The sequence below is a fragment of the Carya illinoinensis genome, chromosome 9, assembly GCF_018687715.1.
Source record: "Carya illinoinensis cultivar Pawnee chromosome 9, C.illinoinensisPawnee_v1, whole genome shotgun sequence".
Lineage (NCBI taxonomy): Eukaryota > Viridiplantae > Streptophyta > Magnoliopsida > Fagales > Juglandaceae > Carya > Carya illinoinensis.
In genome coordinates, this window is record NC_056760.1 from 6621648 (window position 1) to 6648329 (window position 26682).

The 26682-nt window shown below is 36.1% G+C and overlaps 3 protein-coding genes across 6 annotated transcripts; all 3 read right to left on the reverse strand.

The window, feature by feature from the left end:
- Positions 1 to 35: 35 nt before the first annotated feature.
- Positions 36 to 13887, reverse strand: LOC122276431 (homeobox-DDT domain protein RLT1). 3 transcript variants are annotated; one of them, XM_043086135.1, is made up of 18 exons: positions 13224 to 13887; positions 12626 to 13075; positions 11143 to 11219; positions 10110 to 10517; positions 9926 to 10015; positions 9653 to 9817; positions 9305 to 9527; positions 8541 to 8641; positions 7974 to 8060; positions 7730 to 7882; positions 7474 to 7629; positions 6548 to 6757; positions 5692 to 6387; positions 5011 to 5571; positions 3048 to 3680; positions 2757 to 2861; positions 1432 to 1695; positions 36 to 1156 (listed from the first exon to the last, which is right to left on the reverse strand). In XM_043086135.1, the coding sequence occupies exons 1-18, from the start codon at positions 13381 to 13383 to the stop codon at positions 392 to 394; spliced, it is 5304 nt and encodes a 1767-aa protein (XP_042942069.1). In that variant the 5' UTR covers positions 13384 to 13887; the 3' UTR covers positions 36 to 391. The 3 variants fall into 3 exon arrangements, with proteins under 3 accessions (XP_042942069.1, XP_042942067.1, XP_042942068.1); XM_043086133.1 differs by having other exon boundaries at positions 11143 to 11225; XM_043086134.1 differs by having other exon boundaries at positions 11143 to 11222; positions 13224 to 13886.
- A 1642-nt stretch (positions 13888 to 15529) lies between these two features.
- On the reverse strand, positions 15530 to 20604 carry LOC122276339 (triose phosphate/phosphate translocator, chloroplastic). 2 transcript variants are annotated; one of them, XM_043085976.1, is made up of 12 exons: positions 20018 to 20604; positions 19860 to 19925; positions 19649 to 19714; positions 19454 to 19532; positions 18156 to 18276; positions 17948 to 18043; positions 17653 to 17765; positions 17435 to 17512; positions 17199 to 17315; positions 16870 to 16969; positions 16501 to 16601; positions 15530 to 15951 (listed from the first exon to the last, which is right to left on the reverse strand). In XM_043085976.1, exons 1-12 carry the CDS (start codon positions 20305 to 20307, stop codon positions 15934 to 15936), a joined length of 1245 nt encoding a protein of 414 aa, XP_042941910.1. In that variant the 5' UTR covers positions 20308 to 20604; the 3' UTR covers positions 15530 to 15933. The 2 variants fall into 2 exon arrangements, with proteins under 2 accessions (XP_042941910.1, XP_042941911.1); XM_043085977.1 differs by having other exon boundaries at positions 20013 to 20133.
- Positions 20605 to 21389: 785 nt separating this feature from the next.
- On the reverse strand, positions 21390 to 22462 carry LOC122276340 (protein DMP4-like). The gene has a single exon (XM_043085978.1). The coding sequence runs from the start codon at positions 22407 to 22409 to the stop codon at positions 21777 to 21779; it is 633 nt and encodes a 210-aa protein (XP_042941912.1). The 5' UTR covers positions 22410 to 22462; the 3' UTR covers positions 21390 to 21776.
- Positions 22463 to 26682: the final 4220 nt, after the last annotated feature.

Sequence of the window (26682 nt, forward strand, 5' to 3'; positions counted from 1 at the left end):
ACAGAGCTATCAATACATTCTATGACATTTCAATATGACAATAATCTCGTAATCATATATTTATATATTTATAAACGAACACAGGCATAGAAAAGCATTGTTGCCAATATGCTTACAATACAGATCCTAATTTCCATCAACGAATTTATGTGACTCATCCATTCTTGTGTTCTGAATTCCTCTTTTTAAAGATCATTACTCTTTCTCCCCCCAATTAAATGAGATGAAGTAATAAGTGGGAGAAAAAAGAGGGGCAGTTTTATACTCTTCCCCCATCCACGAGTTCTGTTGCGAATGAAGCTGCACCATCAAAAATTTTATGCAGCCTGTGTCCATTTGCTGCTAATACGTTAGCAATCTCAGGGAACTTTTATCACTTGAAAATCACAACTTAATCACTATAGTCCTCTGAAACCGCGGATTCTGTGCCTTCATCATTTCCAATCCCTTTCGCCATTCCATCTGAACCCTCACTTGCATCTACATCTGCCTCTGAATCTTCATCTCCCCCCTCTTCAACGCCATTATCGTCTTCAGAAACATCCACATCGTCATCACTCGCTTCCATTAGATCCTCCATTAGATCCCCTGTCCACCCATTTGAAGCACTAGCAAACCCTATCTCCCAATTTCCTTGATCGTATTCCACTGCCTGTGCATTATCATCAGATTCCATTGCTTCTGCATTATTAATATTATCGCCACCCTCCATATGGAGCAAACTAATTCTTTCGTCATCCCATTCCTCCCCCATGTTTCTTGGTGATTCACCAATGCTCTTAGGGCTACGTGTGTCAGCCCTGTGGCTCGGTGACCTCTCATCCAGAGCTCTCTTCTCTACTCTCCTTCTCCTAACTGTTCGGCGACCCCGTGCACTCCCTTGTCCATATGTTCTCTGTCCTTGCTGTCTTAGTCCGTGAATTAAATTTTCATTGCTCCTAACATTTCGCCTGCTAACATCAGAGTTGGAAACACTAGCTTTTTTCTGCAACCTTCTACCACGTCCTTGGTCACGTGCCCCTCGGCCACGCTTGTAGCTGTTTCGGGTGTTTTTCAGCTTAGCACCGTTCTTTTCTGTCACGTCCTCAACATGGTTTAGTTCTGTCAGTTCAACCTCCTTTACATTATTGACTGGGCCATATCTTGAAGGAAGTTTCTGTGGATAAGAAAATAGGAGTTAGGTAATAATTTCTTTTAGAAGATGGTAAAAGATTCTGGCCCGAAATGACATCAATTTACACACATATACAATTTCTACCCTGTGCAATATCAGGAACATGTTAGCTAATCAATGGGTTATCACAAATGAGAGGCCAACAGAAACTCTATAAAGATACAAGATGCTACGATACTATGCAAAAGGAAAATTTTCCCTTATAGAACTACACCCTAAAAAAATGAAAGGAAAAGAAAAGAAAGCATAGAACTCACTACGAATTCTCTTATCTCCTTGTCCTCACAAGGGTCAGGTTTGGCCTGCTTTGTGTATATAATCGATGCATCCAGCTCAAAAAGTCTCAGAGCCACAGCTGCAGTGGTTTGTGGTACCCATGGAAGTAGAGGAACTGATTTAGGATCAGCAAAATCATGTAAAGCACTTCCTGACTGAGTACAGAACCCCAATAGCGCCTCCGTTGTTGCAAACTTCGATGAAAGAAAGTCTTGCTTCAGCACCCTCTCAAACAGAGTCAATATCTGCAACAAAGCTCTTCTTGTTGAGCAAATTATCTTAATGAAAAACAAAAGGACTGAACTATATACGTTAATCAATAAAAAGCAACAGAAGTAATATGAAGTTGTATCTGATATCACTTGTGGTACGAGGAAAGTGAAGATATATAATAGTCCATTAAGGAAAAGAAAATAAAAAATAAATGACATCCAGGTAAAGGTCCAAATGCACATACGATTTACCTCCATATAGATGCATAAAAACATAATATAAAGAATGTCTAGGAATAATTTCTCCATTAAAAGAGCAAAAATAATACATGATAATTCTCTAGCCTAGATGCAAAATCAAGCAATAATATGATTTTTTAAAATCTATTTTGCTTCTCTCTAACACTGAATTTCAGAGTGATAATGGTTTTATGTTTTCATATAAATTTTCCAGCAATTGTACTTATATATATATAATTAAAAAAAAAAATTGCTGTGTTTTCATATAAATTTTCCAGCAATTTTACTTATAAAAAAAATTCCAGCAATTCATTCCTGAACAAAATGGCCATTTCAAGCCTGTGAGCTGCTTCCATGTCTTGATTACATGGCCATGACTTACCATGTGTATTTTTGCACTCATAATCCTATGAAACAGATATATCTTAATGCTTGCTTATGATGAGCATAGGGTGCTAGAATGCTTCCTTGTTAAGACAAAAGGCTGGACCTGTGTCTTCACATCCATAATTATAGATCATGCACAAGACATCTCAACTTGCAAAAATGAACTTCAATAGTGAGCACATCAAGTTCAGTAGACAACTCAAATCCTTTTATAAATGTGCTTCCACTAGCATAAACATAAAAAAAAAGAAGAAGCATTACAATCAGATCAATGGAAATTACAATTTAAATCAACCAATGACTCCCTAGTCCCTGGTGAAAGAATTGCGCTAATGTCCAAACAAGTGCCTCTAATCATCACCATTCTACGGTGAGAGTACAAGAGAAGTTGAATGCAAAGCAGATGTAGCAGATATAGCAGATTAAGTTACATAAAATTCCATCAAAGGTATTAAGTAACACAAAACCTGTAGAAGTTCCTCTACAGTCGATGATGCATTCAATCTCACACCCCAAGTTTTTCGAAGGTCTTCCATCCAATATGATTGAAGAGCTTCTGGAGGGACAGATACCTGTCAATGAAAAAACGATGTAAATGCTTTCTACAGATAGATATACAACGTACACTAACAACTGGTCTAAGGACAATCCCCATAAATGACATAAAATGCCAGGAGTAATCAATATTTAACTACCATATTAGAACTAATGGCTAAACTATTTCTACACAAGTTTCTTCAAGGTCAGTGTCGTCTAACCTCAATGCAAGCTAACAGAGCCTTGAGCAATCTGGTTCCAAGGGGAAGAGAAGATTCTAATATACGGAAATCCCCAGTATCTAACTTCCTTTTCCCTTCACATTGAATTGCATGCTCCGAAACTCTAAAACCATTAGTACTGGTACTGAAATTTCGGTGGCAAGAAAGGCAGTGGAACTCTTCGGAGTAATAAGTATTAAGACAGAAATCACAAACGCCCAACAGCTGTACACACCTCTTTTTTCCATACTTCATTGCACATAAGGTTAATGAATTAAAGCACTCTTTCCACATCCACTTCTGAAAATCTTGATACCTATTCAGAGCAGCTCTCTTCTCAGCTTCATTTCTCCCAAGCTCAATCTTGAAAGAAGACGAGGTCTCCAATATATCCAAATTTATACCACAAACAGTACTGCTAGGACTGTCAAACGCAACTGGGCAATCTGGACTACAATTCATTTCATCAGTTTCATTTTTCATATTGATTCCACTCTTGGCCACAACATTAGCACACTGCATATTCCTTCTAAGATTTTCTTTGAAGGAGGTCTCAATCTTTTGCAGCATTAAGCGCAAATGGGATTCCCTTATCCCACGTGCATCCAATGACATCAAAATAGCATCAAAGGCCTACACAGAAAACAGATTATTGCAGTTAAGTAATGCAAAGTATTGTCACAATCATAACAAGTTTATCGAGATTATAATGCTAAAAGTTCTACTTTTCAAACATTATTTAATCCCCTTTTTGTTTGGAGGGCTGGCTCATAATAGCTCCCTTGTCCAGCTTTCTATAATTTTTTAATTCCTATTCTTTTTCTTCCTCTAGAAGCATGTTCTCTCCAGTATACTTTTGTAGTTGGGTTATACCCCTTTGCACTTTTTAACACGATTACTTTTAACAAAAAAATAAAAAATTATTGAAACAATAAGTCAATTTCTAACTCTCATTATTCACAAACAAGAAAACAAAAACCCAAGACGCTGGAAATTTAAGCAAAGAAGGCATGCCAGCGATATATTTTTAGATGCAAGGCACAAAGTCCCAGGAACCTTCCACAGTCTCATAAGCATATTGTCAACTGGCCAATCCTAGGCTATGTTTAGTTAATTAACTTTTAAAAGAAAATAAAAAATCAACTTAAATCCAAAGCATCTTTCAATCTCCAAATAAATAAATAAAATCTATTTCAACCTTTTGCCCAATCATTTGCCTAGATTTTCACTGAAATGTAAAAACACAAACCAAAACAAAGACAACCCTAAAAAGGATTATATTCAAATAACTTTTCAACACTAGCTATCAAACCCTTAAGTACCCACCCTGTGCCAAGAAGCAAAAACAAGCTTCTACTGTTTTGGATCCACTTTATTTTTTAATGGCTGAAGGGTTCAATAATACTTATTTTGAATATACAAACACATGGACAAAAGTAATAATCAAGGATATTTACCAATATTCATCCAGCTAAAAGAAAAGAAAATTCTACCTAATCCAAAATATAAGACCGTCTATTTCATCAGTAAATATTTTTATTTTATTTAATATATAAGTACATCAATAAAGGTAGAATTTTACTATTTGTGACACAAAGGACTCCATTAGAGGGTGGGAAAAAAAAAAGATTCAAGCCAAAGTAATGTATGAGCTATCAACACATTAGCCATGCCATCAAAACTTCCAGATTGAAAGTTGGCCTAAATCCAGCATACACTGATGCAGAGCATAATCAAGAAGTATGCTTGGGCCAAACTGACATCCCTCAAAATTCTAAAACAGCATAAATGTTATTGATCCCCCCCCCCCCCCCCCCCCCACAACAACAAAAAACACCCCAACTGGGCCCAGAAAACAAATCGACTCAAAAGGAAAAAAAAAAATGATTGGGCACATGATCTAAAAATTCATGTCATACAGGAGCAGTGAGAAAGATAATAATAACGTTAAGACTTTGTTTACCTCTTCAGAATCAATAAGCCTCCAATTGCCATCATGCAATTCAACAAAGATCCTGCCAGAACCAGGATCACTGCTAGAAGCAGATGCAACAAACTGCCAGTATCGATTCCGTCTACGATCTTGCCCAAGCGGCAAGGACCTGTATACATACATCTCTTCAGCTCTGTGTGCAATATAAGATTTCAATTGTGAGCGTGACCTTTTTGAAGCATATCCAAGTTGCTGAATCAGGAAATTATCCGGACCCATGGAGAAATCTGGAACAGCAGGGGTCCTTTCAGCAGGCAAACTGTTGAGGTGATCCTGAATGCTCTGCGAACCTAGTACGTTTTGGTTTTCAGCTGTGCTGGGGGATGCTTCAATATTTTGCTCATCAACATTAGGCAATGGGCTTTGGTTGCCCCCAACTACAGAACTCATAGGTAGCGTTTCAACTTTGCTCCCCACAATAGGTGACGTAAAATCTGCTTTATTTATAATCTCTTCTTTCAAACGGCTTTTATCTAGCTGTGCTTCTGCCCACATTTGTTTCTTAAGAGCATTTGCAGATTCCATACGATCCTGTAAAACACCCAATGTCAAATTCAAGAGAGAGAGAGAGAGAGAGAGAGAGGAAAAGAGAACACATTTTTCGAATAATAGAAATAGTTCTAGATTACAAAACTGGCAAGACATGTTTACCTCAAGTATACCACGAATAGAGTTCCCCTCATTTGCAACACCAATCAGGGCAACAAGGGCATTAAGGCGCTCCTCTACACTGAGATCAGAGTATTCCCCTTCTGTAAGTCCTTGAATCCATGAGTCGCCTGATTTACTTTCATCAATCTCCATGTTTTCTTGACCAAGATTATTGGCACTAATATATTCACCAGCAACATATTTTTCACTGGCAGTACTTTGACAGTTTTCATCTTTGGATTCACTCAGGGGGATGGACAAAAAATCCTTCTCCAACTTATTTTGCAGATTCAGTGCAACGTTGTTGCATATGTTTTGGATTCCCAAGCAACCTTTTTCTTCGCTACTGGGAATGGAGGTTTTATTTTCAGTTGACAGAGTAGCAAAATCATCTACATCAGGATCCTCATCAACATCATCACATTCAGAATCTTCATCTCTTTCAACATCCTCAGCATCTTCTCTTTCAACATCTTCAGCATCTTCTTCAGCTAGAAACCCATTTTCAAATATCTGAATTTTCTTTCTTGCAGCTGAAAGAATTGCCTCAGCATCAGCAGGATCCTTTCTGAAAGCAGCACGCACACGATATGTTGAAGGAGCTATTCTTTCAAAAAGCTTAGCATCCCTTGTTAAAGCAACAGAAATCGAAGCCTCCGGTGTCTTGCTTGTTGTCAGGTCCCGAAGTCCAGATTTCTAGTGGCAAACAAATATATTAGAAAGAGTCCTAAATTGGGGAAGAAAAAAAAATCCCTCTCTCCACCATCCCTAAAACCATGAACATTCATTACCAAAAAAAAAAAACCCAACAAGTGCCAGTAACTGACAATTTTAGTTGATAACAATTTAAACTCACCTGAATCTTGTCTGCAAGTTCTAAAACTGTTAATCCCTCGCTTCCCTCTAGTGAAAGAACATGGAAGGCTGCAAATTTAACAGTTCCAGGAGTCAACCGATGCCTAGATCTTCGAGGAAGCAATAAACCTTTTTCTTGCATTATTGTAAATGCATTTTCAGCTGCTGAACCACTACGAAGAGTAGAAATTATGTCTTCACAGCCTTTGCCCTGTGAATACATATAAATCGTGTCACTACATTTTTTTAAAGTTTTATTGATAATAACAAAAGGACAAATGCAGGTGTTACCAAGGCACACGTGAATATGCATCAGAGAAATTTAATGAGAGATGGAGACCATCCTGCTAAAACTAGAAAGACATAGGTGGGCTACTATCTGGTGGTAAAGTGAAATTTAAAAAGAAACTGTTGAAGAATTCCATGGTCCTTCTACCATCTTCCAAACTAAGGTAAGTTCTTTCCCTCCACATGCACCACATCAAACAAATCAGAATCATTTTCCTCAAGATCTCACTATGAAGGCTATCAAACTGCCCTTTTCAGCACACTAACAGATCAACCACCTGTCTACATAGAAGCCCAAAAAGACTAATAGCAATTTGCCATAATGAGCTAGCTACCACACAGCGGAGTAAAAGAAAGTCTACAGATTCCTCATTGCCCTTGCACACAAAACATAATTGTATGACTATCACACATCTCTTCTTTAAATTTATGCCAGGCAGGATCTTTCCTTGCCTTGCATAATCTTTCCCAAAAATGATGAATGCCACAATGGACATGAGAAAATATGAGAGCATGAATGCTAAAAGAGAATATGAGAACCTCATCATTACATGTGCGCATGTCCATCTGAGTGCCGAACTAGAAGTTTAAAAACCCAATGCACAAGGACATGAATGCCAAAAGAAAGAATAGTGAAACCTCATCATTCTCATGTGGGTATGACCACGTGATACTCCTTTTCCTCAATTGTGGCCCAAATCCAGCAGAAAGGGCTAATTGTCGAAATATTTCAGGCCATGTCAGTGTATTTAAGTGCTGCTGCCAGTTGAATATGTCAAAGCCCCATGCATATGCCTAATACAGAAACAACATTAAAAAGTTTCCACAACAATCAGGGAAAAGTAGTATAGAAAACAAATAAACTAATTCAAGTATGCATAGAGCAGAGGTCTACCCCTTCAACAATCTGTGGATGTCCACCTCCTGGATTAGCAGCACCATTTTGATTCATTGCTAATCCATTAGAAGGCATCCTCGCAACATCTTCAATATCTTTTATTATCAACTTAAGAAGAGCAACATGTATCTCACCCAACAACCTTGAATCCTGAAATCAAAATGGTATGAATACCGTGTCCAGGCAAAAAGTGATTACATGTAGAAAATTTGAAAGCAAAAACCATATATGAATGACTCACATAGTCATGGAAAGCTTGAACAAACTCATCTAGAGTAAACGGCCATAGCTTAAGAACATCAGCAAAAGTAATAAAAAACTTCCAGACCTGAACACAACCAAGATAAACACATCAGATGGATTAATTCATCTGTAAGCGAAAATTCTCTCCCTTTAACACAACAGATATGTGTGTGTGTGTGTGTGTGTGAGAGAGAGAGAGAGAGAGAGAGAGAGAGAGAGAGAGAGAGAGAGAGAGAGAGAGAGAAGTGCATTCATTGGTTATCTGCAGTAATATTAACATAAAAAAGACAAATTGTAATCACAAACCCGCCAATTCACAAAATGACATTCACTTAAAACAATGTAATTATTCCGTTCATTCTTAAAGCTACAAAGTTGCAATATTCAACGTAAACCAAGGGCATCATACATAAGCCTCAATTAGTCTATACTGTGAGCACAAAATACAGCATTACAATACATCTTGCACATCAGTAAAAATGTGTACATATATTATGATATAATTCCTGTTCCACTAGAATCTTTCCTCATCTATGACACAACGAAAATGACCATTAGGACATACCATCAAAAGGTTGCCAATATTCTCCTCCGAATTGATCCAGGGTTGGATCGCAAATGGTTTTTTCAATTTCACCGACCTGGGTGGGAAAGCACTCAGAGAATCTACAACACAGAAAGTGTCAGGGCCACTCAAAAAAACAACTGAGATTATTCAAAGTGTAAAGAATAAAAGGCAAACAAAATTATGGGAAAAACACACCATCATCAGCAGAACTAATTATATGATGTTGAAGTACATTCTCAAAATTACAGATTTCAGTTCAATGAAATTCAATTCCATTACTTTCTATATGGCCGTATGTGACACCTCAATCATAATCATCCTGGCTTATTTCTCTTATAGAATGCAGATCAACTTTAAACCAATAGAAAAGGGGCACATTATCTAAAACCTTGTCAAAACTCCACAAAAAGACAGGAAGACATAGACCTAAGCTCCATTTGCTATGGTCTAGGAAGATTAGACTGAGAATTAACTAATTGAAAGGCAAGATTCTGATGCTCTATTAATTATTGCCAGAGCCCTATTCCACTTATTTTACCAGACTCTGTTTTCAAATAACTTAGGAAAAAAATGATGTGCAATGGACTGTGAGAAAGTTAAATTTGGCGAGATTTCATAATCTGAGAACCAAAATAACATGTATAAGAAGAGCCAGCATTTATCCTTTTCCCCAGCATCCTTAAAGACCAAATGAAGGGTTAGAAAAAAGCAGTCATGTAAATGTATGAAGACTGAAACAAAAGTTCTCGATGAAATCCTACCTCTAAATAATTCAAGATTTTGTAAACTGTCATGATCAAGATGGATCATCGAGGATAAACCCTTGCTTGCAGCAGCTAATTCCATTAGTTCCAGCTGTTCATCCTCAATTAGCTCCATAGATTCTCTAGCTATTCTGCGTGCAGTAGCCTTCTCAATGGCAGCTTTGCGTCTCACTGCCTCTTTTTCCTTGCGGAGCTCTTCTTTTTGCCTCCTTTTCTCAGCCTTCAGGATAACAAGGGAAGGGGGAAAAGGGAAATTTAGAAGGGAAAGACGGGGTGCAATTTGGTCATTTATCCCAAAAAGTAAAAAAGGGTTAGCTCCAAATAACTCGCATCACAGAAACTTACTCTTAGATACTCTTTCTGCACAAATTTTTCCCTTCGTTCGATTTCACGTCTTTGCTCACGCTTTGACCTCTCCTCCTCTCGCTGCTTTTCACGCAGCAGCCTTTCTTCTTCCTTTCTTCTTTCACGATCTTGTCTTTCCATTTCTTTTCTGATTCGTTCTTCACTCTGGCAAAACAGGTTCAAATATTAGCTAATAAAGAGGCAAGTACCTTCTGGGAAGGGTACAACAAGTTCACTTCAGAGAACACTGAGTAATGAATGACATGCTCAAACCTTTCGCCTCAGAATATCTTGTTTCTCGAGTTCTTTCCTTATTCGAATCTCATGGGCTTCAACTTCTCTTGCAACACTAGCTTCGTCAATCTACATGAGGCAACAAAAAGTATAAAATAACCCTTGGCAAAAAATAAAAAAAATAAAACCACCAGCTAAATTGATTAACAGTGGTTTAGGATACCTTGCGTTTCCTCTCTTTCCGTATAATAGCATCATTATGAAAGATTTTCCCATCAGAGAGTACAAATGAATCATCTGGTCCAACAACCAAATGATCACTAAATTGAGCATTCGTTCTAACATTTGTTAGGGAGTCCCTTTCTGGGACACGATCATCATCCCTAGGAGGTGATGATAAGGCAAGCCCCTGCCTATCTTGCTGAGATAAAAGACGAACACGAGATCCGTGACCTTGGACACCATGAAGTCTGGGCAATTGTTCATTTCCAAGCACCAATGATGAAGGTCTGGCGGTGGGACCATCAACCATTGGTTCATGAAAATGAGATTGGGCAACTTGTCCAAATGCATCAGATCTAATACCAGACTGGTCTTGGAGAAATGGATATTCACGGAGCACCCTTGGAGCCTGGGATAAATTTCATTCAACTTCAAGATTTAACCCAGAAGATCAGGTAGTACAGAAATATATGCTTCCATCAAAAACAATGTTCAGTTTTAAATGCAAACATCAAGTGAAGACAAGCTACCAACAATATAAACGATTCATACATGAATTCACTAAGAGCAAGATTTCTATTTCACAAAGGGAAGAAGAAATCAAAATGAGGAAAAATATAGTAGTGACTATAGTTGGTCCAAAAGATCATGATGCTTTGCACATGATCATAGCATTAGAAAACAGATGCAAGTGCTTCTTCTTTTTTCAAGAAGTCCTATTTTCTAGTTAGTTTAAAATTCCGAAGCATAAAAGCTTGTAGCAAGCAGGACAAGAAACTAGACACCACAAGAATAGTTTCTTCCTGCAAAGAAATTCAAAATACTACAACTTGGAAATTTAGGATAAAATAAGGCATAATATTTAAATGAAAATCAGAGCCAGTATAACACCTAATGAAGCATCAAGAATCTTAACTACATCCAGATTTACAACAAAAAGGGGCAAAATAAATCTCATCCATCAGTCTGTGTGCCAAAGTAACGAAGCATGATGCATTAAACAGATTATTTCATTGGAGAATTAAGAGACGAACTTTATATGGCTTGACATCACGTTGCTCATATAATTTTCCCTCATAAGACTGCGCCGGCCGCTTCTGCTGCTCCGGAACTGCTGCTTCACATGCAATACCAAACGCTTAGCAGGAAAACAACTTACAAGCTGGAACATGCAATTAATATGCTGCAACCAATGATTTACCAGCAAGGCATACTGAAGAGGACAATAAAATCCGTTCTATACAAAAAGACTAGCAACAGCCAGATGAGATGATCTCCCCACATATGCAGCTACTAACTTCTTGTAGCATAAAAGAGATCTTAACTCTAAAGTCATTTTAGCAAATAGAAATTATCACATTAATTTTGAACATCAAAATCATTATTGACCTTCTCTAATCAAAACACACCAAAAGTTTTTTTTTTTTTTTTAATCGGTAAATAAGGATTTTATTGATAATAGGCGAAGCCAAGTACACAGGACATATACAACATAACACACCAAAAGTTATCTTTTGATTGGTAAACTACATAAGCATCCCATGGTTTCATTTAACTAGAAATATTTGGCAACAGAACAAAGAAAAATCCAAACTTCGTATGTCATTTACAACTTGAACCACCACCAAAACAATAAATGAAGTGCCATCAGAGCATATAATTCAACTTATCAAGCATCAATCCCAATTAAATTGTAGTCAGCATCAAGAATAAACCACACACCAAAAAAAAAAAAAAAGTTACATAAAACATTTCAAGAAAAAATCATGTTTAAGTAAATGAAATTATTCCATACTAATGTACCAAAATTGATAACAAGCTAGTACATTCAAATCAAATATTTTATAAGAAATTGAAAGAGAAAATGTTATCCACAACAACAATTCAACCGTTTTTCTCTTCTTTATATTATAACTCATCAGGTAAGAACTTTAAAAAAACCCATGAGTCTTACACAATTGGACTTTAGAAATATAAACTTTTTAAAAAAAGTCTTGACACAATTGACATGTGTATACGGAATCTCTAATGGCTCAGAATTACAAGCTGACTAAACCTGCATGAAGCAAAAGCCATCCAAGTACCCATGTATGGTATAGAAGAACGTCGGACAACTGATGAGACAAGCAGCACTTATATGCCACGTAAAAAATAAAGACCAATTGGTGATTTAGAAGGTCCTAAATATGATGATGGATCAATTCAACAACACTCAGCTCAATGAACAAATTAAGCTTTCCCGTTATCAAACCTCAGAGAAACCATTATAAAGGATAGATATGGTTAAAAATCCATATGCTGGGGGCACAGATTAACTTGACACATTTGAACACCAAGTAATTTGCTTGATTAATTTTGAGATTTCACACAATCAACAATGCCAATCTCATCAATGCAGATGCAATTATACCCATATAAATATCCAATACATAGTATAAAGGAATTCTCTGAGTCAAGTGGTAAAAAAAAAAATGCCACAAGTGCATCAAATGCAATGAAAAGAGACAGTAGCTGTACCTATAGGTGCCCCAAAAGCATCTGGCGGCAAGGGATCAAATTCTATCCCAAGGATTGGCCCATCATCCCTCAAGGGCTCCCCCAACTGCGCCTCAACACAGGCAATGGCTCTAAGCTCCAACATCGACTGCCGCGACTCATAATACCTCCTCCCCATTGGCACATCATCCACCACACTCCTTGTCATCGCATTCCGAAACTCCAAACGGCCAAACGGGCTTGACCCCGAGCCTGACCCATAATCACTGCCCGGTTCACCCCCTGCCCTCAACTCATCCACAGGAGACTCCGGTAAAGCCATTGGTGCCGCCGTTTTCCGCGGCCTCTTTGCTGGAACTTCCTTTTTGTCCTTCAACCTTCTGTGACAAAACCACATCTGCAACTGCCGATCCGAAAGCCCCAATTTCTCCGACAGTTCCACCCTTGTTGCCTCCGACGGATACGTCTCCACTGAATCAAACCACCAAAAATAAAATATAATAATCCAAAAAATAAATAAAATCAACAGAAACTCAACAAAAATAATAAAATCATCCAAGACAAAAATTATGCTTTTGTTTTGAAAAAATAAAAATCCAAGGGGAAGACGAGCACGTACAGGCATAGGCTTTCTCGAGGGTTTCGAGCTGAAAGGGGGTCTTCATCTGGCGTTTGGGCTTGCTTAGCCCTTCGCTGGAATTACCAAATTTGCCGTTGCTATTATCATCGTGGGCATCATTCTGGTTGTTGTGATTATCTCCTTCGGAAGCGGCATCCATTGAAGAAGAAGACGATCGAGAGATCGAACCGACAGCCCCTTGGAAACCCTAGAAAAAATCCCAAGATCCAAAAGAACAAGGGGCTCCAGAAAAACACGATTTGCTATCTTCAGTAAAAGTCAGAGAATGGAAAGGCGGGGAAGAATTATCATGGTCATCGACTAAAAAGATAAAAACAAATGGCAAAAGGAATTGATACGAAAGAAGATGAAGGAAGAAATAATAATAAAACAAACGAAAAATAGGAAAAGGCACAATAATCAGGAGCAAACAAACAACAGTAGTCCTTCTTGACGACTCCCCTAATTCCACCTTCCATAATTCTTATTCTTATTATTAATTCTTTCCAAAAAAAAAAACTCTTTTTTCTGTCTTTCTTTTTAATGAATGGGTGTGTGTTTGTGTCAAACGAGGCGTTAATGCTTTGCTTATTAACAATCATTATCAAAAGGAACGATTTTTATTTATTCGAGTTTTAACGACACGCAATTTTCTTTGGTGTTTTTAATTTTGATTTGATGAACCATTTCTATTGGTTCTTTCTTTATCTCTCTCTTTTTTGTTTTTTTTTTTTTAATTTATTTTTATTTTCGGAGACGTATGAAAATTTCGGTTTCGTGGTACGGGTTGCTTGGGATCTTCGGCGTTCGAGGATCGAGCTGGTGTTTGCGGTTTGTGTTTTTGTGGGACCCACCCGGTTCCATTTTTCGGCTTTAGCCCCCTGCATTTGTACATAATTCGGCCTGCTCTCGTGTTACGTGTGCGTGGGCTTTACCCAGAAGAAAGGCATCAAAGCATCTTACTTTTTAACTGGGTGAAACATGATGCCAGGTTTAAATTTTGTAGTGTGTGAAAAAGTAAATTTTATTATTTTTTTATACTTTTTTAAAATGAAATATATATATATATATTTTATAAATCATGATATTATTTAAAACTTGTATAAATTATTTTTTATTATAAAAATTTTATATATAGTTATTTTTATATATTTTATTAATATGATTGGTTAAATATTTTTTTATTATAAATAATTATTTTAATTAATTATACCAATAAAATATATAAAAAAATATACAAAAATGACAACCGATCTAGTTTAAAGACCACCACCAATTATACAACTTACAAGGTCAATGGAGAGTTTTTTTTTTCCCTCTAATCGGTCAATGGAAAGTTATTGGATCGACAAAAGTTAGTTGTTATACGAGGACACTCGAGTCTTGAAACCCTTTTCTATGTGTTCGTATTGTACAGCAACTACCTCAACTAGGCTTTTGTCGACCACACATTTTACAACAATCTAATACCATATTATCTAAAAAAAACCTCACTTGAATGGTTACAATGTCATGTCAAAAAACATGAAAATAGCTTAATTTAGAAATAGATAAAGAAAATAATACTTAGAGAAAAACATGAAAATGCCGTCTATCGATTAAAATAATATCTCAACTCATCTAATTTTATCTAATATAATCATTACAATTTTATCAAATTTTTAAATAAAATATAACAAACAATTCAATTTTTTTAAATTTTAAATTAAAAATTTATTATAAAATAAATCAATTTATTATATAAAACCATTTCAATCTCTAAATTCCTTTTGTAGTTCTGCTTTTATGTTATTACAGTCGATCCAATTTCTATTACTGACAACGGCAAATTGTTAGTGATAGGATGTTGATCCAAAACATTAAAGCAAGGGGAGGGGGCGGGTGTCTTTACTCATCCTTGACTAAATTCATATTTTCAAACATAATTCATATAGGGAGGAAATGTAGTAGTAACTGAAAATAATGTTACTTTTAAAAACGAAAATAAATATACTATTAAATAATAAACATGCTTGAAAAAGAAGATCGTGGCACTAATTAATAGTAATTGAAAATTTGAAACATTTGTAGCCAAATTTACCATTAGTATTACATCAAATACAAATTAAACCGGATCTTCCAAATTAATTATAAAATAATACTTTACATTTTGGAAATTACTGATGTGATTGGCTGCGTTAATTTTTTTTAATACACAATTAATCATATTAATTGAGTGTACAAAAAAATACATAAAAGTGACTGTATATATAATTTTTGTTATTTTCAAAATAAAGTATAAAAATCGCATAAACTCATACCACAAATTACACCAAGACATTTGGAGTACTTTTATTAATTTCTGTATTATTTACATTAATTCCAATACCTGCCATCTATCATGCGTTAGAAAAGGAAGAAGATAATCAAGAAATTCAAGTCCTATAAGGCTCGTTATGAATTGTAACAGAGAAGGTGATTCATAATGTCAGCTTATCTCAACACCAGATGATTGCAAATTAGCAATTGTCTTTACTCTGAATCAATGAAGATCGATCAAGAAATTAAGATCTACCACAATGAATCAAAGATATTAAGATAATAGGATACACCTTTTTTTTTTGTTTCGGATACTCAAATTGTCATATCCTTTTTTCTTTTAATGAAGGAAACATTTAAAAATTTACATTGCATGATTCTTTTCTTCCCCATGTTCAGACCTCTTTTCTTCTCATGCTGCTTTCGCTTGCTGCCAAAAGGAAAATCAGATCGAAAAAATTCAGCTTAAATACCAAAGGTACATCAAAACATAGCATAATAGGTAGAGCAGCAAAGCCATCTGAGATCCATCAGGAAACCACAAGGAAATGCCTCTTTTACCACACTTTCTCTGGATTCATTTATGCATGGAACAAATAAAATCACATCAACTGGCATGATGGACAAAAATATGTCAGTTTTTCTGGTTTCTGGAGAATCCTAATTTACTGGAATATCAGAGGATCCACCTAAATGGCAATCAAAAGGCAAACACAGCATGGATCAGTTTAATGGGTGGCTCAAACATACCAATATGTCGAAGTATCAGCAGTATACTCCACTTATGTTGATAGAAATATTTTCTGACGTATAATTGCAGCTCATTGCTAGGTAGTTAGAGCGGTCTTTCTACTAGGTTAAGGTTTTGGATTGAATATTTGATTACGAGTAACCTAGGAGGCTAGGACTGGTGTAAAATTTGATTCCTCCGTAAGGCTATCCTGTCTTTTTTTTCTTTAATCTAAGCTAAGAAACTCACTCGTTTCTCTTCTTCCATCTTGGCCTTGATGTAAGAGTAGATTGCTACACCAGCAATTGCAATGACTGTTCCAATACCAGTTTGTGTTGAAATCTTGTTACCTGCCAGGAATCATATGTTAGACAGCATTCCATAAAGGAAAATTCTATGTGCAGTCATTTTTGCGGACTCCTTTGTGCACTCCAGTGATATGATTGGTTGTGTATTAAAAAAAAATTAATCCAGCCAATCATATCAGTGGAGTGCGCAGAGAGTGCGCAAAAATGACTGTACGTAACATTTCCCTTCCATAAATAAACTTCTATGGGGCAAGTAAAGATTAGGAGTCTAAGAGCGGAAGAAAGGAAATAGCAGAAGATAAAAATTTACCGAAGATAATGATTGAGAATCCAATCACAAATACTCGTTTCAACACGTTGCCAACTGCATGTGTAAGAGGTGCCACCCTCTCCAGGGTGTTGGTGGCCAACTGTTTTCGAACATTTGAAAATTTTAGTTAAGTTTTTATTAGCTCTTAACGTGATAGAATGCAAAAATGATCAATCGCTGAAATTCAGGGACCAAGTAGAAATGAATCCAGCAGTTTGGCTTTGTATGAAATGCAAATTTTGACTATTGCAGATAATCCACAGAAGAGAGGACTAGCATAATTTTACGAAAGCATCGGTTACCAAAGAATATGCAGAAAACAAATTTACCTGATTGTAAAGGTGGTAAAACAAGCCCACCCAAAAAAGGTCTGTGATGAACTTGGTTAGACCTACTTTTGCAATTGCATCATTAAAACCATGCTTAAGTAGTTGAGGTCCCTCCAACTGTAAAATAAAACAAGGACAAAAAACAATTAGAGAGACTAGAACATAAACTTATCAGATGCATTATACAGGTCAGTACATACATCCAAATCTAGGAGCTGCAAGAGAAGTTAACTTACAATGATGGCAGGTGGAATACAGACCAAGAGGGCAATGATCGAAATATAAGCATAGATATTAGTACTATCCATGTCAGTCTGCAAATTAACATTTAAAAACAAAAAGATCAGCAGAAAAACTTTTGATTTATGGAAGTTAACAACTTTCTAAACTCGTTTAACGGCTTTGCATATTCAACTACAGTAAAGGGGTTAATGAGAGTTGCATAGAAGATAACCATGGCTTTCTTTGAATAGATACTCCTGTAAGTGAAGGAGATATTGGAAATCATGGCACTTATGAAGCCAGTCCAGTTAAATGACAGCTCGGTCAACGATGCCATGGACACACCTGCATGTCAAATTAAAAGATAAACACACTGTAGATAATACAATTTCATGACATGCAATCTTAACTGATACATAATTTCATAAATCAGCCCTGCAGTCAACTGGTTTGGTCTGCTGAGATTAAGAACATTTCAACCTGCATATATAATTGAAACAAGCAAGTAAACCGAAGTAAGATCTTACCAAGAACAACAGGAGCCAGGGACAGCCATAAAGTGATGGGTATTGATTGCCCAAGAATGAACTGAGAGGCAGCAGCATTAAAGAAGGGCTCAAGAGCTGAAACAAATACATGGAATTTTAGATGAAGAAACTTTTGACTCAACTGGTGTTGGTCATGTAATAACAACACAAAGCTAAAATCCCTGAAGAGCATCAAATTTTCTATCACCTTTGATTGTATGAGTGAAGGAGACAGCAACAGCTGCAAAAGAGACATTACTGGTCACGTGGCCAAGTGCGTGACACACGGCAACAGGGATCAACAGCTTCAGGAGGTTTGAGTCGATAGGCTACAGAGAAACACCAGTTGCGTGGCAAGTACAGTCAGTACATAAACAAGGGGATTCAAGTACACAAAAAATAAAACTTGGACGATATAGAGATTCTGCTCATTGGAATGAGACCCGACCCGAGACTTCCAAAAAAGCAACCACATTGTGACATTATACATCATGGGGAAGACGCATGAATATATATACTCTCTGATCTCAAGGACGGGTAATATTCCACTCCTTTTTAAACAACTTCAAATTACTAAATCTCAAATTTAAACTGCCAATTCTTCATGCCACATTCATCATTGACTTTGTTGTTGATTTAAATTCCAGGACATGCGTAGAGACTTGACAGCAATGGTAGAGGAACACTGAAAGAGGTCGACCATGAATCATTGATCATAGGGCCAACGACTGCAAATGTATTAAAATTACATATTTCTCCGTACAAACCCAAAAAGAGAAAATGCAAGTTAGCATTTTGTTGAAAATGCCTCGGGCCCCCCTTTTAGATTAAATTCCTTCCTTGGTCCTTGGCCCTTTGATCGATGATTCGCGTATAAGGAAATAGAGAAATGATATTTGCAGTTTTAAATTATGTCAATTTTATGCACTCATTTTGAAAAAAAGTAGATAAATTGAGATCCACGTAAAAAATTATTTTTTAAATAACTTCTTTCCAAATAAGGTATGATCCTAAAATTATATCTAGAATTACTCAAAAAAATAATAAGTACAGACCAGTAGACAAATTTTACATAATTCTCATTTTAATAGATATTCGTATAAAATTTTAGTGATTGTGTACCAAGTTTCTTTAATTTTAAACAATGAAAACAAACGCATTCCAAATTTACTTGAATGAATGAAGCCAAACGAGTTTAATTTTTCCCTTAAATTTAAATTTAAATGGCAAAAAAAAAAGCATATAGAACATCTATTTTCTTAATAAAAAATGAAACTTATAGTCGTGAGTGTACAAGCGTTACATAATTATTTTAAAAAAATTGAATAAATACGAAATTTATATAAAAAAAAATTAAATTTTAATAATAAATTTTATTATTTTTTAAAACGACTACATGATTTTTGCACACTTTACGATTTTATATAATTTGAAAAGATTAAAAATAAATAACTAAATTAACCGTTACTAAGTAACTGGACTTGAAGCCGGAAGGGTTTCACTTACAGCGCGCTTGGGAAGGCCCACGGCCCAGCTCACCAAACAGTAAACCACCCCGACGAACAAGTGCACAACCGACACAAAACTGCAAAAGTTGCAAACACCACAACAAACCGGCTTTCACGATAATGTACCCCTAAAGTTGGTCGTATTTACAGCGCTCTAATGAAAAAGCCCACGTAAAAAACCACAATTACTTACTAAGGATACGGGAAGTAATTGTAGATCTTTTTGTTGATTATGTTGAAAATCACATTCAGGAAGTACCTGCACAGGGACAATCTAGTAATTTCACATACACAAGTTAAACCATACAGACTAGGAGAGACCGTATCGACGACCAAGTGGCAACCTCGGTCACCTCGGTGCGCAACCGGACAAATTAGTGGAAGCACGTTAACGGTTAACCTACCACATGAAGAAGAAGAACCCCGTGACGAGAGCCGGGTACTTCTGGATGAACCCCACCTTCGCTTCCCTGAAATAAAGAGGTGTCAGATTGAAGACTATTAGTCGAGGAGACTGACGCGGCCGGTTCGACCGAGTCAGGACGTAGGAGACGGACCTCACCCGGGGGAATCGCTCCCTTCGGCGGGCGATGAAGAGGCAGCGGCGCCCACGTGGCCAGGCTTTAGAGTCTCTCGCGGCTTCCCGCCGAAGCTCGAGCTCTCAAGCAGCAGAGCCGGTCGGAGCTGCCTCCCCCATATCAGGTTCCCTCCTTCTCCCACGGCTCCGATCGGCCTCGCAGAGACGAAGCTGACGTTAGTGCTGTTGCAGCTGCTGCCGCTCTCTCTCGGTAGCTTCCGGAGGTTGGAGAGGGAACCGAAGGTGGCGGTGCGTGATAGTATTGTCGACTCCATGACCTGAGAAAGAGAGAGAGAGATAGAGGAGGGGGAGAGAGAGAGTAGAGAGACGAAATGTGGTTGCTGTAAGCTATGCTGAGCTCTTATTCACGATAACTTGTGCACGGGTGAGCAAGAGTGAGAAGCGAAGCCGAGCACGAGCGGTTCATAACTTCATCACTTCTCGATTTTCTAGTAATGTATTAACAATCTCATGCATCGCGGAACACAGTAATAAGCTAGATCTACGAGTTGATCAGCAGAGAAGAGTAAAGGAAATAGATAGATGGACGGTGAGACGAGGGTAGGAGGTTGTATGTGGTCCGAATGGAGGAGTGGTTAAGGGAGAAAGAAAGGGGATGTGGATGCGGACGAGGGGGAGGATGATATTGTGTGGGCCCGTCTTATCGCAAGCGAAAGGCCTGGGAGTGAGGGCGTGTCTTATCCACTCGTGGTTGGCTATTTTTGTCACGCCTTATCGTTTCAATTTCCCTCTGCCTATATCATGAGAGGTGGAGAGTTTGGAGTTACTCTAGTATTATTATTGTTTGGCAACTGTTATCACGGACATCTTACCTATAATCTTTTCTTTCTTTATTGGGACACCTAAAATCAAACAAAAAAATTGACTTGGTACCTATTTATATGGTAAGGAAAACAAAGAAAAATCTTAAAATATTCAACACAATGCTGGTCAACCAATCATATATGAGAACCGTATCTCTTGTATATTTCTTATTATGCCATACGTGCTTTCCATCCAACGAGTGCAACTTCAATAGAAATTAGACAAAATCAAATCCAAATGAATACTTTTAGTATAAAGTGAAACAAGGAGGAGAAGAAACACTGGAAAATTAGAAAGAGGACAAGGTAAGCTTTGGAAGCCACGAAATGTGTATAAAAGCCTTCCTAGCCTTTGCAAAATATGCACATATCATGTGGATTTTGATTTGCACTATTGAAACTCAGTCAATCTTATTATTAAGACTAAAATTTGGTATATTATTCTTATGCAGTTGTTGATTTACTCAATATTTTGATAAAGTGATATAAATTATCCATGATTCAAAAGTGATTGACGTTGAAGCTCACAATCATTTTCCCCGCGCTGAACTACATATTTGATTTTTATGCCAAGTCACAATCACCTTGCACTATACCGATATTAGCACATCCTGCATATGCACAAGCATGGATAAGCTGGCAAGATATTTCCGCTAAGTAACGGTTCAATCGCATGGAATCGTTTAACATTGATATGCATCAAAGAGAAGACTACTTGTTCCAGAAATATAAATGAAAAGCTCACATCAACACTGAAAACTAGCTCACAGAGACGGCAGAGAGGCACGTACAGAAAGCAAACAAAAGAGTTTCCACGGCAGCTTGCATCATGAATCAATAATATTCGTTATTTTTTTATTCCTGGCACTGCTGCATGCAGGGTGGAGGCAGAAGTTCTGGGCGCGGGGAACCTACTTTTGTTAATTTAGAGAGAGGGGGAAGCCAATTCCATGGCGCTTCGTGGGAAACACAACAAACATCATACTGCAAACGACACCAATTCCGACTGGTAATCTTGTAAGAATCTCTTGGGTCGTATACGATGGTGTCGGGAAGAAGCAACTCACCACATTCTTATCAAACAGTGCAACTGCTACAAATACCAGTATCGACATGAAGGCATGCATGAAATCTATGAATCGCAGCCGAAATTTTGCAGCAACCTCAGGTGAAAGATTTGCAGACCCATCAATGATCCAGAGGCCCCGGAATGTGGCAAAACCATAACAAACACTTCCCTTGTTGTCCCTGAAGCTATCGGTAAAGCTTAGCAGGAAACATGATACTCCACAGAGGGTCACGAGTGCAGCAGTCATGAAACGGCCAACTGGGTCACATATACCTTGGTTTGTGAAAATCGGTGACAGAAGTTGGAAAGCCATGACTGATCCTGTAGGTAAGAGATTGGCCAAATGAGCTGTGCTCTGAAATGTCTGGCTAATGGCCTTCTGTATCGGTGTTTTCTCCTCTGTTTCAACTTCATCTCTCAAGAGGGGATGTTTTGATTCATCACGATTATTATGGGAATCAGATTGAATGACCTTAATCTCCATGCCACAGAACCTAGATCAATTCTCTTTTCCCTTTGTTTTTATTTCCTCGTGTGAATTTATATTAACACATTATCTAGTCTTGCGGGGCAGTACTGCTTAATAAGGAGTGAAAGAAAGGCAACTGAGTGGAGGCAAAGGATGGGAAGGTTGGTTAGGCATGCCTTGCAAGAAACATAAAAGCAAAACAGCGAGCTGAGATAAAAGATAAAGCAAGCTTCCAGAATTTCGGAAGGAGAGCATTATTTCATGGGAAACGTTGAAATGTCGTTACAAAATTACGAGAATGGCAAGTAGTGTACGTGATTTTATATTGAGTTTTGTCACGTATAAATAAAGTCACATACTAATCTACGTATTAATAGTGATTTTTTCATATTCAAAATTTAAATTAATACTATTTTTAATAAAATTTACTTTTTGACCAATCACAACACATATTAGTACATAGTTGTGCTTGCAACTAAATTTTTCCTTTTATACTATTTGAAAATGAGAAATTTTTGTTGCTTATAATAGTTTAATGGAATTTTATTGTATTATTGTCTAGACATTCTGAAATATTATAAACCACATGCTATGAGTTTTCTATTAAGGCATTACAAATAATATTAAAATTATATTTTACAAAAAATGTGAAATTTGATCCGTGTCATTTAAGGGTGACTATATGTTACACGACCAGTTAATCCAACACGAACAAGACACGATAATAGCGGATTAAAGTTTAGTCTTAACGGATTCAGGTCAAAATGGGTTAACCCGTTAAGACACGATTATTTAATAGGTTGATAACATGTCAACCCGTTATGACACGTTAAGAAAGTTAAAGTTACAATTTTTTTGTACCTAAAAGTAAAATCATTAGAATTTTAATCTTGATATTTTTATTGTTTGGACTATAATTTTAGACTTGTAGTTAGTTTTATTTTTATAGATATTGTGATTTTAATATTTATATAAAATTCTACTAAATTTAATCAAGTTAAACGAGTTAATTTTGGGCATATTCAATCCATTTATATAAACAGTTTAAAACGAGTCGTATTATGTTGTATTAATTTATTTTATAATATTTACTAATGAGTCAAAATGGGTTGACATGACAAAATTCATTATGTTAATGAGTCGTGTTAGGATTTGAGATTTTGACACGATAAACTTAACAGGTCGGACTATGATTGACCTATATAATATAATATATATGTTCTGACACGACACAAACACAACTCATTAACACAATTTGACACCCCTAGTGTCACCCATGGATTGGCCCTTACCTGAGAACTTGGAAATAAAAAAAAGTCTTATTTTTTTTTATAATTTTTACTATAGGTCATATGGCTTCATTGACATGATACGAGTTGATCATGGACTCCTTGGAGAACTTTGCTTTCTCGGTAATTTTTGGAGGTAATACAATACTTGTCACCTAGGGATCGAGCTAGGTAGGCTGCATTTGATTTCTTCTTTCTTTTTTCATTTTTATTCTTTAAATGTTTTTTTTTTCTTTTTGATGCCTAAGCAAACATGAACTATGCTTGCTAGTATTGGGAAAAGCGGATGATTGTCCAGCAATTAAATGTGATACCCATCTCTTGCACGTCATGATTTCAATAATGAATTATTTGTGGTGATTTACGGGCCAGAAATATATATATATATATATGGCTGGAAATATTTTCGACAGATTTATTAAATAGAAATTTGGAAAATTAAATAAAATTCCACGTAAATTAATACTTCATTTTCTTTGGATAAAGCACCGAAAAATTATACTACGAAGGTGGTGGTTTGGGCTTGGTAACCCTTAATTTATTACCTAATGCGCATGTACGCGCAAACCCAGTCGAACGCCGCTTACAGTTTAGGGCCCTTTTGGGCCTTTATACCGGTCCAGTTATACTGCTGGGGAATTACACTCACAATTGTTCTACCCTTTTGAGCAATCGTACGAACAGTAACTTAATGTAGTTCATGTTCATTTCAGTAATGTTCTGTATTTCATTGCAGCATATGTTCTCTGGATGAGCATCAACCACCTCCAATGTCTAGTACAACACAATTCCCTATGGAGTATGGAGAATGTAATTTAAATGGTTATATTAATATTTTTCTAACCAATTTGTTCAGTTTCTGAGATAATCAATGATTTTTGTATAATATCAAGTGACAGTATTTGGATTCAAATGAACCGAGTTTTGCGCACATCTTTTGGCTTAAAATCTCAAGTTTCTTTCATGATAGATGGGATCCACCTTATTTTTGGTCATGCATGTGAGGAAAAATGCTAGAGAAAATAATTTAAATAATTATTCACCATTTTCTATCTGCTTTAAGTTTTTAGAATGGTTGATGATTTGATAATTCTAAAATTTCAAGCTAAACAACAAGTCAACCCCTTTTGAGCCATCTTATGAACCATTATTTATTCCTTTGCCTTTATTTCTTAAAGGGAAAAAAAAGGCTTCAAACTTTATACTATTTCTTCCTTTTATAAAGATACAATAATATACATGGTAATTTTTTATATAGAATAAGTAAAATTAAATAAAATTAAATAAATAGCAAATAAATATAATTGGATGTGAATGGAATAGCCAAAAACAAATTCATATCGTATCAGCTAAAACTTGAGTTAGACTTTGTCCATTCCAATGAGAGTGCTTTTAGGTGGCTCTATTTATTTTCCAATTTTTTAAATAAAAAAATTATATATGCAAGTTGCCGTTGAGTACACATCTTAATTTCATACAGTTACCGTAATAAAATTCAATTTTTAAATAATTTAATTAGTACTTATATATATATATATTAATGTTATTAATAAGCATTAATTATAAGTTATCCTAATGTATGATGTTATCACAAAGTTATTACGACGTTTCAAAATTGTAAACATAGATGCCATTTCAAACACTTTGAAGGGGTTTGCAAACTAAAAAATGTAATGCTCAATATATAATATTCTCTTGCTAAATGGGGCAGAGCAAAATTCTTTAGTTGGCTTTATTCAAACTCGATGCATATCGTGATAGATATCATATAATTAATTACCTCTTCGAACGTGATAATTAGTTTGATTTGGACTAGAAAAAAAAAACCCACGTGGGTTTTTTGCAAACTACATATAATTAATTACCTCGAAGACTTCACTTGCTTTCATTACATATATAGAGTATATATGAGAATTTTTTTTGTCGTCTTAACGACTTTCAGTTGAATCACCAAAAAGATCATTTGTAAAGCCGCAAATATGGGACAAAATATTGGATTGTAGGCTACAGATTTCTGAAAGATCTAGGCTTGGATAGCTAGGATAGACTATATATATATATATATATATATCTATATCTATATTGTATCAGTACGTTTGATTCGGTGACATTTCATTAACATGCTTATCTACTCGTGGAATCATGCATTAATCTTTTTTATTCTGTAGTACACTCATCACCAACATGTAATGTCAAAGTGGGTAAACGGGCGCCATTTCTGAAGTTGTTTAGGTCATTTTTTTTAGGCAATTATGCTTTCAAGTTGTTGAAATTCCAAACATGCTGTTGTTCTGTCCCTTCCCAAATGGTTGTTTTGTGTCCAAGGCAATTATTCCTGGGTCTAGATCATCAAGGCAGCTTTCAGCATCGATCCATTCATCGAACTGATGATCTATGATATGTTTAGAGTTGACCTTAAAAAAAAAAATTTAACTTACCCCCCAACCCCACCAAAAAATAAAAATATAGTACATAAATATAAAATTAAGCAGTGAATATTTTCTTTTGACTTTAGATTGATAATTATGGTACCGTTAGCATGAGCTATTTGAGTTCTTGCAGCATATAATTAATATATATATATATATATATAAAGGCCAGGATGCATGGCATTTAGCCATTTTCTTCATCTTAGAAGTAACAAAAGCCACCAGCTTATAAATTTGTGTATAGGATCAATGAATATCGGCCATATATATATATATATATATATATATATATATATATATATAAATCAAATAAAAAATAAAAAAAATTCCATGTTTTGTCGTGTGCATTAGATCAGTACCGTTCTAGCAGACAATTTTATATGAAAAATGATAATAATGATTATGAGATCATGTGGACTAGTAGATTTCCAAAACATAAGTTACAAACTATATAAGTTGTTCTTGTCTTCACATGAACTTTGATACTGTGAAAAAAAAAAAAGTCAATCGAATCTATCCAACCACTTCAACCAGCTAGCTAGCCCTGATCATGATTGCATATACTCGGAA